General features: G+C 26.3%; 1 protein-coding gene across 3 annotated transcripts in view; it reads right to left on the minus strand.

Moving 5' to 3' along the window:
* Positions 1–6993: 6993 nt before the first annotated feature.
* The window catches only part of LOC113559438 (neuronal acetylcholine receptor subunit alpha-7-like), a 68645-nt gene continuing 59675 nt past the window's right edge, over positions 6994–15963 (minus strand). For 2 of the 3 annotated variants that reach the window (XM_026965266.2, XM_026965264.2), the window contains exons 9-10: positions 11190–11299; positions 6994–8144 (exon numbers count right to left, since the gene is read on the minus strand). In XM_026965266.2, coding sequence (XP_026821067.1) covers positions 7584–8144; positions 11190–11299 — 671 coding nt within the window. In that variant the 3' untranslated portion in view covers positions 6994–7583. Of the gene's footprint in view, positions 8145–11189; positions 11300–15527; positions 15615–15963 lie in introns of all 3 variants that reach the window. The other variant, XM_026965265.2, reaches the window with a different exon arrangement.

Raw genomic sequence — 15963 nt, forward strand, 5'->3', positions numbered from 1 at the left:
AAAAACTCATATATTAAAAAATTAAATTATAACAAATATTGTCTATATTCATTATAATTTAAATAAATAACAAAGACACATAAAATCTACTTATCAATTATTATCAGTATTGTTTAGGGAAAAATTATTAGTCAATTTTTCTTTTCTTTTTTTTAGTAATAATTTTGCGTAAAATGTATCCAGCCTTGTTTATTTGCAACTGCCTCTTGAAATATGTGAGGTTTTTTTGCCGGACCCTGTATTATTTCAAATAATTTTATTCCTATAACATATATAAGAATTACTGATGTGGAATCTTATATTCTTGTATTATATTTTCAAGCTTTTTGATCGAGTGAACATTTTTTGTCGACATCTATAGAAATAATATTAACAAAAAATATAAATGTCTAAATTTAGCTCAAAAAGAGTCAAAATATCTTTAAAATTTTAATATCGATAGAAAATTACCATAATATGAACATTTGGTGTAGATTTCAAGTATCGTTATGGTTATTTGATTTTTGATTATAATAAAATATCAAAATACTTTTGATGAGAAATATTCAATAGGTACGCATTACGCAATATCGTAAAAGAATTTAGGTAAAAATGTCCAAGGTAAAATCGTTCAAAATCAAAAATGATCAGGGCAACGTTGATTAGAATCAATACGATGATAAATTTATAAATATACATATATAATTTATTAACATTTATAATTTTTTTTAATTTTTCTTGCAAATCGACACACATATTTTATTTTTTGCTAGAAGTTTTTCAATTTCTCTTTGATTTCTCTATTTACTTCGTCTACTCATAATTTTTATCACATATTTTCTGTGAGTAACCATATAGTCGGATGTGAATGAATGATTGATTAATTTAGAAAATCTGTGATTCCATCCTTCAGTATGGTTGTTGGTGCGCTGGCCATCGTTTAACTTGAACTTCGTGCAAGGGCGCCATTTGATGTATAAACTTAATAAATGATTAATAAACGCTGAGATATCCAATAAAATCTGTTCAAATGGATCATTCTGATTGGTAAGTTTTGATCGCCACATATACTTTGCCATGTATGAGTCAAGGAAATTTCGAACTGTTCTGTGACGTCGTTTGTTGCCCCATTTTGCAGCACCCCACATTCTTTCCACGTTTTGGGTGTGAACTCCAGTAGAGGGGTCGACAAAGTTGTACTTGTGATTGACTTGATTATGTTGATAACCTAATTGTTGAATTTTATTGTACGATCCTCCAACTGTCCGAAAATATTATGGACCCTGGGCCAATAAATTTTTGGATTAATGGTAGTAAAGTTTTTTCAGACCGATCAGGTATACACACAACGAAACATTCTTAAGTTTATCGGCAAATGCCTCCAAATATCCACTGTTGAGGAAGTATACGACCTGCATTGTTTTTTCTACGTACAAACATTTCAACGTCAATTTCCACAATTAAATTAGGACCACCAATTTCTTTATTACCAATTTCAATTTTCCAAACGCACACTTCACGTAAATAATTATTCCAGTCAACAACGGCGCTTTTACTCATTTCAAACTCACGTTTACAATACGATATGTCAATATACAGAGGTCATTTCATAAGCCCAGCAGTATATGTAATATACTATTGTATGTATTGGTAATCTTGAACCACTCAGCCAATTGTTGGTTTTTATACCTTTTTATTTCCGGCTAGTTCTTCTTTGACAGCGCCACCGAGATCCTTTTATAATCATTTCATGGTTATTTTCGCACTTTTGAGTTTGTAACAAAACATTTTTCGTTTGGAGAAAATTAATAGCAGAATCTTCATTGGAGACTTCGGAATACAAATCTTTTAAATTCATTTTTCAACTACTGCAATAAATACTTCGACACTGATACGGGCAGAGCTTTAGACATACTGGACATACTGCTAAGTAAAATTACCTGAACTAAAATACTTTATAAAATAAAGCGACAAAGCCTTAATTGTCGTAGATATAAATAAAATAATGTGTTTGATATGGTTCGTAATCGCCGCGTTCGTAATTGGCGGAGCGATAACAGACTAGTACCGAAAATTGAAGCATTTTTTGTGTATATGACTAAAAAAAAAATTTAAAAAAAAACACATTGTAAAATCAATATATTCGTAGCTTAGAAGGTCTGGTGCTCGTGCCCCTAAAAAATTGGTGCTCTATTGTACTTTCCCGCTATGACCTTTCCTTAGTATAGCCATTACAATTTTTATTTTTAATAATAATACATTTTAAAAGGGAATATTCAAAGTATTTGGTAGTTTATATCTGTTATTATTGTTTATAGAAATTCTAATATTTAATTTCAAACAAGTAATTTATGAGTTATATAAGTATTTAAAGTTTTTATGAGCGGAATAGTGCACCAACATTATGGGGAATACCCGCAGGTGTCACTCATTGCGTTCATAAAAACTTTAATTACTTATAACTCATAAACTACTCGTACATTTCACTTTATATAAAATATCCTTTAATGATGGAAATTTAAAATGCATGATATTATTAAATAAAGAAAACATTTAAAAGATATAACGATTGAAAATGTTAAAAGTGTTGGTTTTTAACGGCATGATAATTCGACAAAAAATTTAAATAATTACTGTCTTATATTAAATTAATCATGGGTTGGCGGTTGGTTGACACAGATAATACCTATATTTTTTGTAAAAAATTAATTTTCAAAAAAATGCTATTCATAGTATTTTATAAAATACCGATTGATATTATATGCACCTTATTTATAAGAATGGAAATTTAGTGAAACCATATATAATTATTTATAGTATAAGACATAAGTTTTCATCATATTTAATTTGTTTTTAACACCATACACTGATGTTAAAATATTGGTATTAGATAATGTTAATGTTAGAATGTTAGGTAAGTGTAAGAGTCAACATAATATTCAATAGACGATTAAAATTAATATGATTTAATAATCACAATTATAACTTTTTATATTTTTAAGTACAAATTGCTTGAAATTAAACATAATCTACATTACACAAGAGTTAACAAATACTATGAGCAAATCTATATTATGTGTACACCATTTTGTATTGTTTCATTAATATATAATAACATTACGGATATCAATATAAATATTAGATATTTTTTGGCCTTTAAAATTATATTGGCCTATAAAATCGCACATTACGATTTGTCATAGAAATTACAAATAAATAAACATCAACTGTAAAAATAAAATAAACAAATTTTGTATAACATAAAAACAAAAACAAAAAAACTTAACGAAACATTTTATGTAATCTAATGATATAAACAATTTTGATAGTATTAGCTTATTATGACATTTTTAAATTAAAAAAAAAAAAAATAAAAAATAAAAAAAAAATGTATATCGAGAAAAAGTCATTAGGCTATACGAAACTGCTAATTACAAATAACAAAATATGTGTTGTTAATATTGTATTTAAAATTATTTATTAATCTTTCAATTTAACATTCTTATACTCTTTAGTTAATTTTTTTCGGTTTGAAAAGAATTGTACAATATTTTGATACTAAAAACTCTAAAAGTCTAAGAAAGAGATACGTAACAGTTTTGTGAAACGTTAAACCTACAGCAATAGAAACGGTAGGTACCAATTTCAATTATATAAAAAAAAAAAAAAATGATTTAAGTTATTGAATAATGATAATAAAAAATAAATAAATAAATACTTCTTTCGATTTGCAACAAATCTTAATGTTATTAATATTTTTGATTGTCTGCTAAAAAGTGGCAGAGATAGATAAACTCAGGCGTACAAACAAAAACAAAAATTAAAAAATTTATTTAGATATATTATGTAACCCGATTAGTTGATAACGAATACGAAATTATTGTATTTTACTTAACGATAATATAACATATATATAAATACATATATAATATATATATATATTATAATAAAATGGATTTAATTTTATTTCATAATGATTTTACGTTATATATTTTTATTTTTAATCATTTATTTTTGCTTAACAATTTAAAAAACAGCGCCTAGATGAGCAGGACCATAATTTCAATTAAATTTTATGATAGTAATATGGTTTTAGGGCATATAATATTAAATCATCGAATCAAACTAAAATCTAATTAAGGACTTATTTGTATTATATTTCCTATGTATGTTTTTTTTTTTTTGTAATTTTTCATAATAATAACTCGATATTAAAGACTGGCAAAGTAATACAACAGAGCGTTATGTATCTAAACGTAAACAAATAAATGATAAGAACAATTAGATAAAATAAAATTATTAAAAATTAACAAAAATAATATATCCAGATATTTGACGAAATCTGACGAACAATTTGGGTATATATAAATGAAGATGTATTACTTTTCTTTTACCTAAATATTCAATTGAATTATTTATAAATCTTACTATTTGTCTAATTGAACTAATGATGATAAAAGTAATAATAATGATAATAAAAATAATACTGACAAGAGTAACTATATAAAATAACGTTTTAGAACAATTTGATATAATAATGTTGTTATAGCATAATTTCCTTACAATACGATGTATTAATTATGCATAATATGGATAACTGTGTTTTTTTACACATATTTTCAAGCATATAAGGTTGTCAAATTCATGTAACATATAGTTTAAGTCTCTTATAGTTGTTTCATATTCTATTACGTCTTAAAACATAACAAAATGTTCAAAACCTATACATTAGTATTTTATCATTTCTAAGGGCTACAATAATATAAAATCAATTATAATTATGTTAACAAGATTCAATAACAACGTACAAATAACAAAGTAGGTATTTACATGTTTTTATTTTATTTTTTAATATAAAACTTTTTTTATAATCATTTTTACATTTAATTTTAAAATGATTTCCATTTTTATAAAATAGTTTTGTTTATATTACGTAAACAATGTATAGCTCTAAACAAACGTAGTTTATGTATTTTTAATTTACAATAATTTTACTTTTATTTTATTTATTAAAGCAATTAATTGAGCTGAATTTATTATTTAACACTTTATTTGTTAACGATGAATCATGAAACATCATCGAAGAAAATTAATTAATTTCAAATCGCTATTCTATAATATCCCTAGTAAATTGTATATGTAGTATATAAGTATAATTTATATCAAATGAAATTAAGTATTTTTATATTCTATATATTTTTGAATTAATTTTTTTGTTTTTATTTCATGACATTTGTTTGAACCGGAAGACGACTCAAGATTTTGTCATTTAATGCATTAGACATTTTTAATAGTTAAATTTATAATAATAATAATAATAATAATAATAATAATGATGATATTGATAATAATTTTAATAATTATTAGTATAATTACTATTGTAATTTACTGTTGGGCTTTATGATGTTGAGATTGTCACAGCAAAACGTGCGTGTAAAATAAAACAGTTAAGTATTCTAATACGTGTCTAACAAATACATAAACAATTAATATGATCGATTTTGTACTAATTTTAAATACGATTATTTGCATAATCTGATCGCATAATAATCTTTTATTATTTACGTATTAGATAATTAGGTGTGTCTGATTAATATATATTTATTTCTTACTTCACAGATGATTAATATAAAAAGCAAATTTGTTTAGCTAATCTAATAATATATTTATATCAAGTCCATAAATATATGTATATATATTAATTTGAGCAAGAGGACACACAAATTGGGTGTCTTGACAAATAACTTTATAATATTTAGTACTTTTAGTAATTATTATAGATAGATTATGGAATAAATTAAGTTATTGATACAAGTATTCCAGTAAAGTATTAACGATCCAATAATTATACTAATATTAATCATAGCTACACATACGATTTATCAGCACATTATTTTAAGATAAATATTAAGAACCGCAGTTGAAATAAAACATGGTTTGATATTTGGATCAAATGTTATGTGATGGAAAATTAATTTCCTATTGCGGAAAATTGTTTGTAAGTAGACTTTTAAATTCGTTGAAAACGCTATGGTATGGTTTTTATATTATATCAGACTTATAATTTATTGCAGTTTTTATATCAGCGAAATACTTTCCAAATTAATAATAAATATTATCACCGTTAAAAATGAAATCAATTAGCAACACGCAGTATGTAAGCACTTTGCAACGCTATCGATGTTTAAAATGAAATCCAAAAATCGATAGGTACTCAGAGTGTGTAAACCTTATAAATAAGACAATGACTGTCGATAATCAAGCCACTCGGAGACTTATTGAAGTATGTTTTATTTTTAGAGCAGTTGCGAAACATGCGAATTTTGAAACAAACGTTTATGTACTGTGTTGGTATATTGATGATATTGAATAAACTAAATTGTTGAAGGTGTGAGACAAAATGTTTACGAGTATATCAGTGTGAAAAATGAAATTGTTTTAAAAGCTTTTTACGGTTAAATAAATTAAGGAACCCAATATCAATAATTAAAAATATTATCAATATGCAATGTAAGATAATTTGAAATAAGTGCATTTATGTAAAAATACAATATCAGTATAGTAATAAGCTAAATATAAATATAAATTTAACCTATTTCTTTTTGGAACTAGTAATAGAAACTTTCATATTAATCTCGATGTTCAGTAATACATATCATTATGATAATAATTTCTGATTTTAAAACTTAATATTGTCACGACATGTTGTTGGTTTTACGACGCTGTGACAACGAAAAATGTATCGATTCTAGATTGTGTTTGAGATTTCCAATGGTATATACATTTTTAGAGCCCTTATTCCTCAAATGAGACGAAAAAAACGAATAAGATGATATTCGCGTTGCAGTCTATCTACATATGAAAATGACTCTTCCGATGTTATGAGAATATCCAAACATTTGCAAATATTTAAAAATGCACCGACATTATACACTGAACGCGTACTGACTTCGGATATTCAATAATAGGTTAGTGATATATATATATATGCCTGTTTAATTTTTCTTGTAAAAATGTTCGTTTCTGAAATGTTATTTACGCGTATTATTAATGTTATTTACCGATGTAATGTGTTTGACGTGTCAATTTCATATTTTATGCAACAGATTTACGTCAATAGAAAATCTACTGGATATTTTTTGTTCGTTCATTTTAATTCGTTTCAAGGAGCAGGGCCAGAGTAATATATCATTATTATTATTACATAGCAAACCAAATAGATATACGTATAGATATACTTTATAGTGAACCATTAGAAAAGAAGTAGTTTCGAGAAAAAAAAAATTATAGTTTTATAATAGTTTTTAGATATTAGGAGTATATAATAATAATAATATTAATAATAATTTAATAACATTATAGTTATCTCGTATGAATAATTTAAAACGGTACCACACCGATTTCTACATGTCACTTTTCCGCGTGCTATGTAGATGCGACTTCGTGTGGTCGTCATAATATAATAATATAATATAGAGCTGCCTCACTGCATCCGTCATTTTATATTACCTATATATAACAATATATATATGTATATGCATATTATGTATGTAGAGAGAGTGAAGCTGGAACCGGAAGTGGACGCGATCACGTCGGTGGCGCGATCACGTGACGATTACGTGCGGCGCGGACATGAGGACCGCTATGGTGGCGGCCACCGTGAAGAAGGTGAATATGTACAGGCACATGCGGTCGACCACCATGGCCGCGAACTTCCAGTCGTTGGTGATCTCCTCGTCCTCCTCGTCCTTGCGCAGCTTGTCCGTGATCACCCGGAGCTCCTTGAGGATGAGCGACAGCTCGCGGTGCGGTCCTAGACACGAACTCGCCGCCGACGCCGCCCCGCCGCCGCCGCCGCCGGCCATCATCGCGTGCTGTTGCTGCTGCTGTTCGACCATGACGTGCTCGGGCATCGGCGCCACTTGGCTCCGGGCGCCCGGGTAGCTCCGCGTGGACGAGCGCAGGTCGTCGTCCAAGTCGAGCACGTTGGCCAGCAAGCTCCTGGACGATTTGGCCCGGAACTCCAGGTCGGGCAGGTGGTGGATGGACGACGCCGCCGACTTGTTCTTAGAGTCTGACTTGTTACCGTTGCCGGGCGGATCGTCGCGAGCCGGTCGGCTCATGCACAACAAGCACGGCATCCACACCAGGAACATGAGTTTCACCTGTTTAAACACACACACACACACACGCGCGCGCGCGCGCGTGTACGTTTATACTGTTATTATTATGCACTGTAATTTTTGTCGTCGGCGTTGTCGATTTCGGGTACAAAATCACGGGAAAGTGTCAACACATGGGGGGGGGGGGGCTGTCGCCCAACAGTGGCTAGGTAAATCGAGTCCCTCTGCCCACTGGTTGTGACAGGTTTAGTTTCCAAAACAGCACATTTTCCTTCTCACTTTTACAGGCTTAGTACTATCTGTTATGTCAACATAGTTGGCGTGGTTAAGAATGTGCTTTATTTGCTTTTAATGTCTTTCTCATGTACGTTGTACATAAAAATCACGATTAATTAAATATATTGTATAGATATTTATTTATTACTATTCACTGTTATTATGCACACGGTAAAAATGTATTTGATGTGTTCTTAACGAATTCAAATCTTGAAATATTTTTATTCTCATATATTTCAACATATTTTCTTGTTTCGAAAAATTGTTTTCTATTGTTATTTTTTTCATTTTAATCACCCACCTCATTGCTACGTATTTTTATATAATCACAAATCGGTAATCGATAATCACTTATTGGCGACTATAGTCACTATACAGTACTTATTGAATGTAGAGACTTTTTATTTTTATGCAGGTACATCGTTGTTATTTATAAACTATTCTTTCGAAAAATATTATTACTCGGGACTCAGTTTACCAGCACGTTAAAGTTTTCCAGACTCAATTTACTTAGCCCCAATATCCACCCAATTATTTGGGACTCAGTTTACCGATCCCGGCCCAATACTCTGTAGCGTTTTTAAAATGTGTTTTTTTTTTTTTAATAATAATTATCATTACTATATAATTACTTAAAAATTATCAACGCATAAAACAAATATCCAGGTTAGGTAATATCCGTCTAACTGATGCTTAATTTACAATGCTTAATTTACCACAGTTTACGTTCAGAGTAATCCATTTTAGATGCTGACCGGAGCTGAGTAGTAAGTGTATTGATTTTACAATTATATGCGTGTACATTGTACACGATTTATAGTAGGGAAAATACTTGGATATTTAATTTTGAGGATGATTTCTTGAAACGAATAGATCTAGTCAGTATTTCTGGGAAGTGAAAATTGAAAATTCTTAGTACTTTTCAAAATGATTAAGAAATTAAAATTGATGGACAAATTGGAATTTTAAGCAAAATCAGTGATCGGCAAAATCTTCTTATTTTGCTAAAATTTAAAAACGAAACGTTGCTAGTATTGGATTCCTATCTTGGAGTCTTCGAGTCTTCTACCCAGTATGAGTTAAATCCTCAGAAAGAACCAGCAGCTGTCTCGTGTTAGTATAGGCACTTTCAAATTGTTCGACGTCTGTCTTATTTGCAATTCGTGGTATTGTGTTACTACTGCAGATTGAGTCTCTATATTTAATCATATTACATAATAAAGCTCGGAAATGATGTAATCATGATACGATAACTTATGCGACCATTCTACTTGGTGATAAAATTGTGAATTTTAGTAACTCATGAACAGTTCTGGGAGAGGGTGAGCTATTTGTTGTCTAAGTCATAATAAAGATGACGGAACCTTTGTACGAGATCTATAACATTTAGGTACTTAAAATTTTTTTTAAGCTATACGAATTAATTAATTGTATGTATATTGTGTAATACAAAGTATATATAATAATAATGTATATTTCATTAAAAATAATATAATTTAACTTCGTGCGCTGTTAGTGTTGGTATTTAAATTGTTCAATTTACTGTAAAAATGCAATTTAATTTATCCATTTATTATTATTTTTTTTTCATATTAAAAGTTGAAAAAATTATATTTTCAATAAGTGGTGGTTATTATATGCGAATTTTATTTTATTTTCTTTGTAGAGGATAGAATAATATTGATCTATTCGTTTTTTGATACATGAACGTGATTATTTGGCATAATTTTATAATCTCTGAGATTTTATTAAATAAATTAACGATTACTAATATTATTATATATTCTGTATCATAGAGATTGAAAATACAGTTAAAAATAGAAGACTATAATACGTTTTGTCGAATATCAAAATTTTTGATTTTTGTAACATACCTACTTCAGATCTTTCTTTGCCGTGATATTAAATCTTCTTTCATGACATTATATTTACTGTATTTTTATCGTATACGAAACTATTAGAGTATACTGAGCATGAATAAAATTATAAACTATGATTTAGTAAAAATGATGATTTATTTTTTTTATGAAAATATATATGCCACAAACATTTAATATAATAATAAATAAAATACAATAAAATAATGAGTCTTTGCGGGTGCTCTTGAATACGAGGTTTTAAATCAAAACGTATGAACGGATAGATTTCGATAACCTATACAAATCATCTTTTACAATTTATTTATACGTATTAATTAAATTTCAACCCAAGTATATACAAATTATTGTAGAACTATAACTGCGTTTTGTTTTTCTATAATAAAAATAAATTATATATATTAAAATTTGTTTATTAATAGATCATTTGTTAATTAATTTATATTCATTGTAACTTATATATTTTTTTTTATAAAACTGCATTTTACCTCTGAACGATGAAATATTTTAAGAGAAATAAACGTGTTACGATTTGTGTATTGTATTGACACGTTAGATAGACAATTTTGTTACATGCCAAGAAAATATCGCTTATTTATTAGTTTAAAATTGTTTTAAATATAACCGGTATATACTATATACTAAATACTAATATTTTATATATAATTTTATTGAAACAATATTTTTATCCGATACTACGTATGTTATGCAAATCTGGAGATAGTTAAGTGAGGTTTAAACAGCTGGATAATTTTTAATTCAATATTAAGTTATTTTTTTTTCTTGAAATGTTTTAAATCAAACATTTTTTTATATAATAATAATACTTAGATTATGGTTATTATGGAGTTGTGTTGTGTTGTTTTGTTGTTGTCTCAGTTAGCATTTAATATCTGTATTATTATAAAATATAATGTTATAAAATTGTAATTACCCATTTGGACATAACGTGAGTGTCCGCATTACGGTGGTGATAATTCAGGATCATGATTGTAGACACGACTGAAGATGCAACCATGAACATGATACAGTTGAAATAAGTACCTATAGGCCGCAGGAACGCAATAAAACATATATTAATAATCGTCGCATTGGTATTCATTTTTTTCCATTGTTTTTAAAGCATCGTGCATTCATGTTTACTATGTGCAAAAAATGTGATCTAAATTGTGACTTCGAATGTCAATCAAGATTAAATTTAAAATGCATTATACATTTGTATGATCTAATGTACTTATTGTCTTTAATATTTTATTGAAATTAAATTTGAAAATATAATATAATTCCAAGTCACTGTAGAATTCATAAGTGGATTCTTGTAAAAACAAATATCATCTATTTTGAAATGTAATGACCGAGGAAGTAAAAAGTGTTCTAATCAAACTACATAGATAATAAATTGTAAAATAAAATCAGACATAAACAAGACAGGGTTGTATATTTAAGACAGACAGATGTAAAGTAATGTACTACTCATGCAAGTAATACAATAATTATCGTAACATTCGTAACTATTTTTATATTTTTAATTTAATTTTTGATAAACGATCAAGTCTTGTTTAAATCATCATCATTAATAATGAACACTTTAGACCACGGATGATTATCAATTGAAATTTTGTTATTTTCGTTGACGATTTATCATCTAGCGAAGTACTTTTCTTTTGATTTTAGTTGATGAATTAAACAAAAGTATCTATACAAATTCCCTCAATTGTATGTTCGATACACGTTTATAAACATAAAAAAAATTAAGACTTGTTCACATGCATTGACGCGTTTTTAGCGCTTTTACGTATACTGTATACATATTAATAATAATAATAATATTAATAATAATAATAATAATAATAATATTAATAATCATAATAATAATTATTATTTTAAACGCTTATTGATTTAATAATTACATTTTTATATTATATTCTCACATAATATATATATATATATTGTCTTAAAATGTTATATACGATAAAGTAGAATAATTTTTAAAATTATGTTAATTGTGGTTGCTGCGCAATGTCGATGAAACAATGATTTATTGCTACAAACATAATCCCAGCTTATAAAAAAAAAAAACAGAATACAGTAACAATAAAATCGTATATGAATTGAATATTGTTAATACATAAATCAAATAAAACAATGCAGGTAAAAAATTAAATATACCCATACGGTTTGTAGGAATTTTTTACCTTTTTCCTTGTAAATCAGATTGGAATTAATATAAACAGTGTTTTGATTTGGGCTTAGTGATGACGTATTGGCAACTTAACTGGACGGAGTATAAAATTACTGGCCAGATTTTGTTTATCGTATTAAACTAATGTCTTAACAACCATTACTTTATAAATGTATAAATATTCATACTAAAAAAATATATTTTACCTCCAGACTTTAAGTTAAATCCAAATACTCAAATAATAAATTATAGACCAGACTTACAACAGCCATGAACTTATAATATTATCTTACATTTTTGTTATACCTTAATTTTTACCACCGACATAATTATTTAATACAACTTGAGCATCAAAAATAGAGTAAAATGTATTTAAATATATGTTTTATAAAAGAAAAGCCAAAACAATAATATAAAACATCAAACTAATTATTTGTACGTAATTTTTAAATTATTTATAGTTTACACAAAAACTTCGCTAGATGTTTAAAACGGATGTAGAAACGACATACGTATGTATACATTCTTTCTTTAGAAATAATTACACAATTAAATCATCTATGGTCTTAAGGTAATCATAATTTAAATGACTTATACAAATCGGAGTTAAAATAACTTATTATTTAATCGTTTCTGTTTTCATTAAAAAAATTATTGGTTTTAAATTAATTATTTTTTTTAAATATTGTACATTTTTAATGGCGGGAAGATTACAATTCTTAACGCCTTTTAGTTTTATGTTTTCTTTTACTTGACGTAAAATGTATTTATAATATGTATATATATTTATTTATTTTTAACCGATTTGCATGAAGTCATGTGTATAATTAGCTAAATAATTTTTAAGAAACTACCGGCTTTGTTACTTGGAGGCAGAGGGGCCCACAAATATATTATAATAGTAATATATATGATTGATTAAACATTTTGTTTTTTTTAATTAATATTTAACCATTTTTTAATTTGTGAAATAAACAAATATTGTTTAATTTACAATACGAATTGGTTAATATTTATCTTTGACGCGGCAACATCGGTTTAATCAGTTTTATTGTTTTCACACAACATTGAGAGAAAATAATAAAATAAAAAATAAAAAAATAAAATCAATAAATAAATCATAAAATGAGAAAGAAGAGGAAGGAAATAGTGAAATAATCGTGTGATAAACATTTTTAACGTAAAATGATAACAAATAAAAATAATATTAACATTTTTTAATAAAAAAAATGTACGTTTTACTTTATATATAATGATAATATATTATATAAAAATGAATGAATAAATAATAATTATACTGATTTGTAATAAACTAATAAATTTTTTTTTTTAATTCTTTAATTATATTAATTGTTTAACTTTTGAAAATCATTAGATCACTGGTGCAGTCTGCAATATCACGTCATCTGGTACCTTGTTTCAGTTTTAATAGTGTGGTGTATAAACTGAACAGAAACAAAATTTTGAGAAAAAAATGACAAATAAAAATAAATTAATAATTATAAAACTACTATAATGAGTGAAATAAAAAAAAATTAAAAATAAAATAATAATAATAATAAATAAAAAATATTGACACGTATTCATGATCACACGAACAAAACTGTACATGTTTTTAAATGTTTAGTAGTGTATATTAATATATAAGCATGTATATGTTTATGCATATATATTTTAATATACGTATTTATTTAGTAGTAGTTTTTTTTTTAAATTATTATTTAAAATTCGCACGGTTTTCTTTCTTATTTAGTTTTTTCTGCTTAAATGGTTTATCGGACAACTGAGAGCAGAATGTCAAATACAAATACGAATGCACAATGAAACACGGTGACGATCAAGTAGTTTACGAAACATAAACAAAAAGATAGCATGCTATAGAAATGTTTGTAATGATGTTGAAGAAATATGATGTTTTTTTGTGTTTTTGTATTTATGTACATTGTACAAGCGTTTTCGGCTTTTCGCAAAGAAAATTGATAGTTGTAAATAATTTATTTTGTATGTGTTTTGTGATTTTAATGTTTAGATAACCATATCGCTATGAACTTAGAAGGAAGATCCCTCTACCTAAAATGCTGAATCTGTACGATATAAAAGTGATTTTAGGACGTATGATAGGTACTGTATTATTTAATAATTTTATTTTTTATAAATATTAGTCTATTTAACCGAGTGTTGTGAAAATAAAAATGTAGTTAAATTATTTAATCTTAAATATAAATTTACATTTCAAATAGTTATTCTTATTTCTAGTTATTTTTTCAAGTTTTTAATATAAATAATTTAAAAATTATAGAATTCCCTTCTTCCCCTTACCAACCCTCACCAAAACATAATAATTTTATATCTTAGAAATTTAATTTATTGATATGATCATTCATTAGTCTATTCAAGAAATAATTTACTCATTGTTCATAGCGTTATGGTTTTATTGTTCATTCAGACACAAAATTCCTTAATTTTGATTATTTGAATTGTTTGTGTTGTTGCGAGTGTGTTGAATGTGTTATTTTATATTGTATGTACGAGAAAACAGAGAAAGTAAGAGCAAGCTGAGCTGAACACAAACCACAAAATTCCGCAAAACATGTATATGTATAATGTATATATATTAAAAAATATACATATATAATTATATATATACATAATTTTAAATATATATTTATATATATATATATATACGTGTGATTTATTTAAATGGAAAAAATCAAAATGAAAACTCGAACTAGGTTATGGTTACACAGCAATAGATGGATGTATACATACATATATGTATATATATAATATATATATTATATAATAGTATATGTATAAATATATATAAATACAAGTAGAAAAACAGTGTTTAAAAATATGTATATAAAATATGAAACATAATTTATATAATTCAATATAAATATAATATGTATATAAACATATATATATATATATATATATACATGTATGTATAGTATGTATAATGTATATATTATGCACATATAAACCTATATATATGATTAAATACATATTTATATATTTATATATAAATATTAAATTGTTCCTAATACGACATGTATTTATTTGTTTTTATTTTTAATTTTGCCTGACCTAGTAAGGGGATAGCTTCAGATGTTTGTGGTAAGGCATCGGCTATCATGAGTGAGAATACGGACAGTGATAGGAGGATTGTCACTCCTGAAACAACATAAATGCCAAACACCACACATTCCATTAAATAATAATAATATTAATAATAACAATAGTAATAATAATGATAATAATAATAATAATAATAGTAATAATAATACAAAAAATAAAATAAAAATAATAATAATAAAAATAAAAATAACAATAATAATAATTATTATTACAGTGATAATAATAATTACAAAATTAAATCAATGATAACGTTTTAGGTATAAGTATAGGCTAACGGTGACTAAAAAAAACAGTAATAACTAGTGGACGAAAATTCGAGTACCTACTAGTAACGATACAAACAGTCGTGTACGACAATTTATATTTTGCATAATCTTTTGTACCT

The sequence above is a fragment of the Rhopalosiphum maidis genome, chromosome 1 (genome assembly GCF_003676215.2).
Source record: "Rhopalosiphum maidis isolate BTI-1 chromosome 1, ASM367621v3, whole genome shotgun sequence".
NCBI classification, from domain to species: Eukaryota; Metazoa; Arthropoda; class Insecta; order Hemiptera; family Aphididae; genus Rhopalosiphum; species Rhopalosiphum maidis.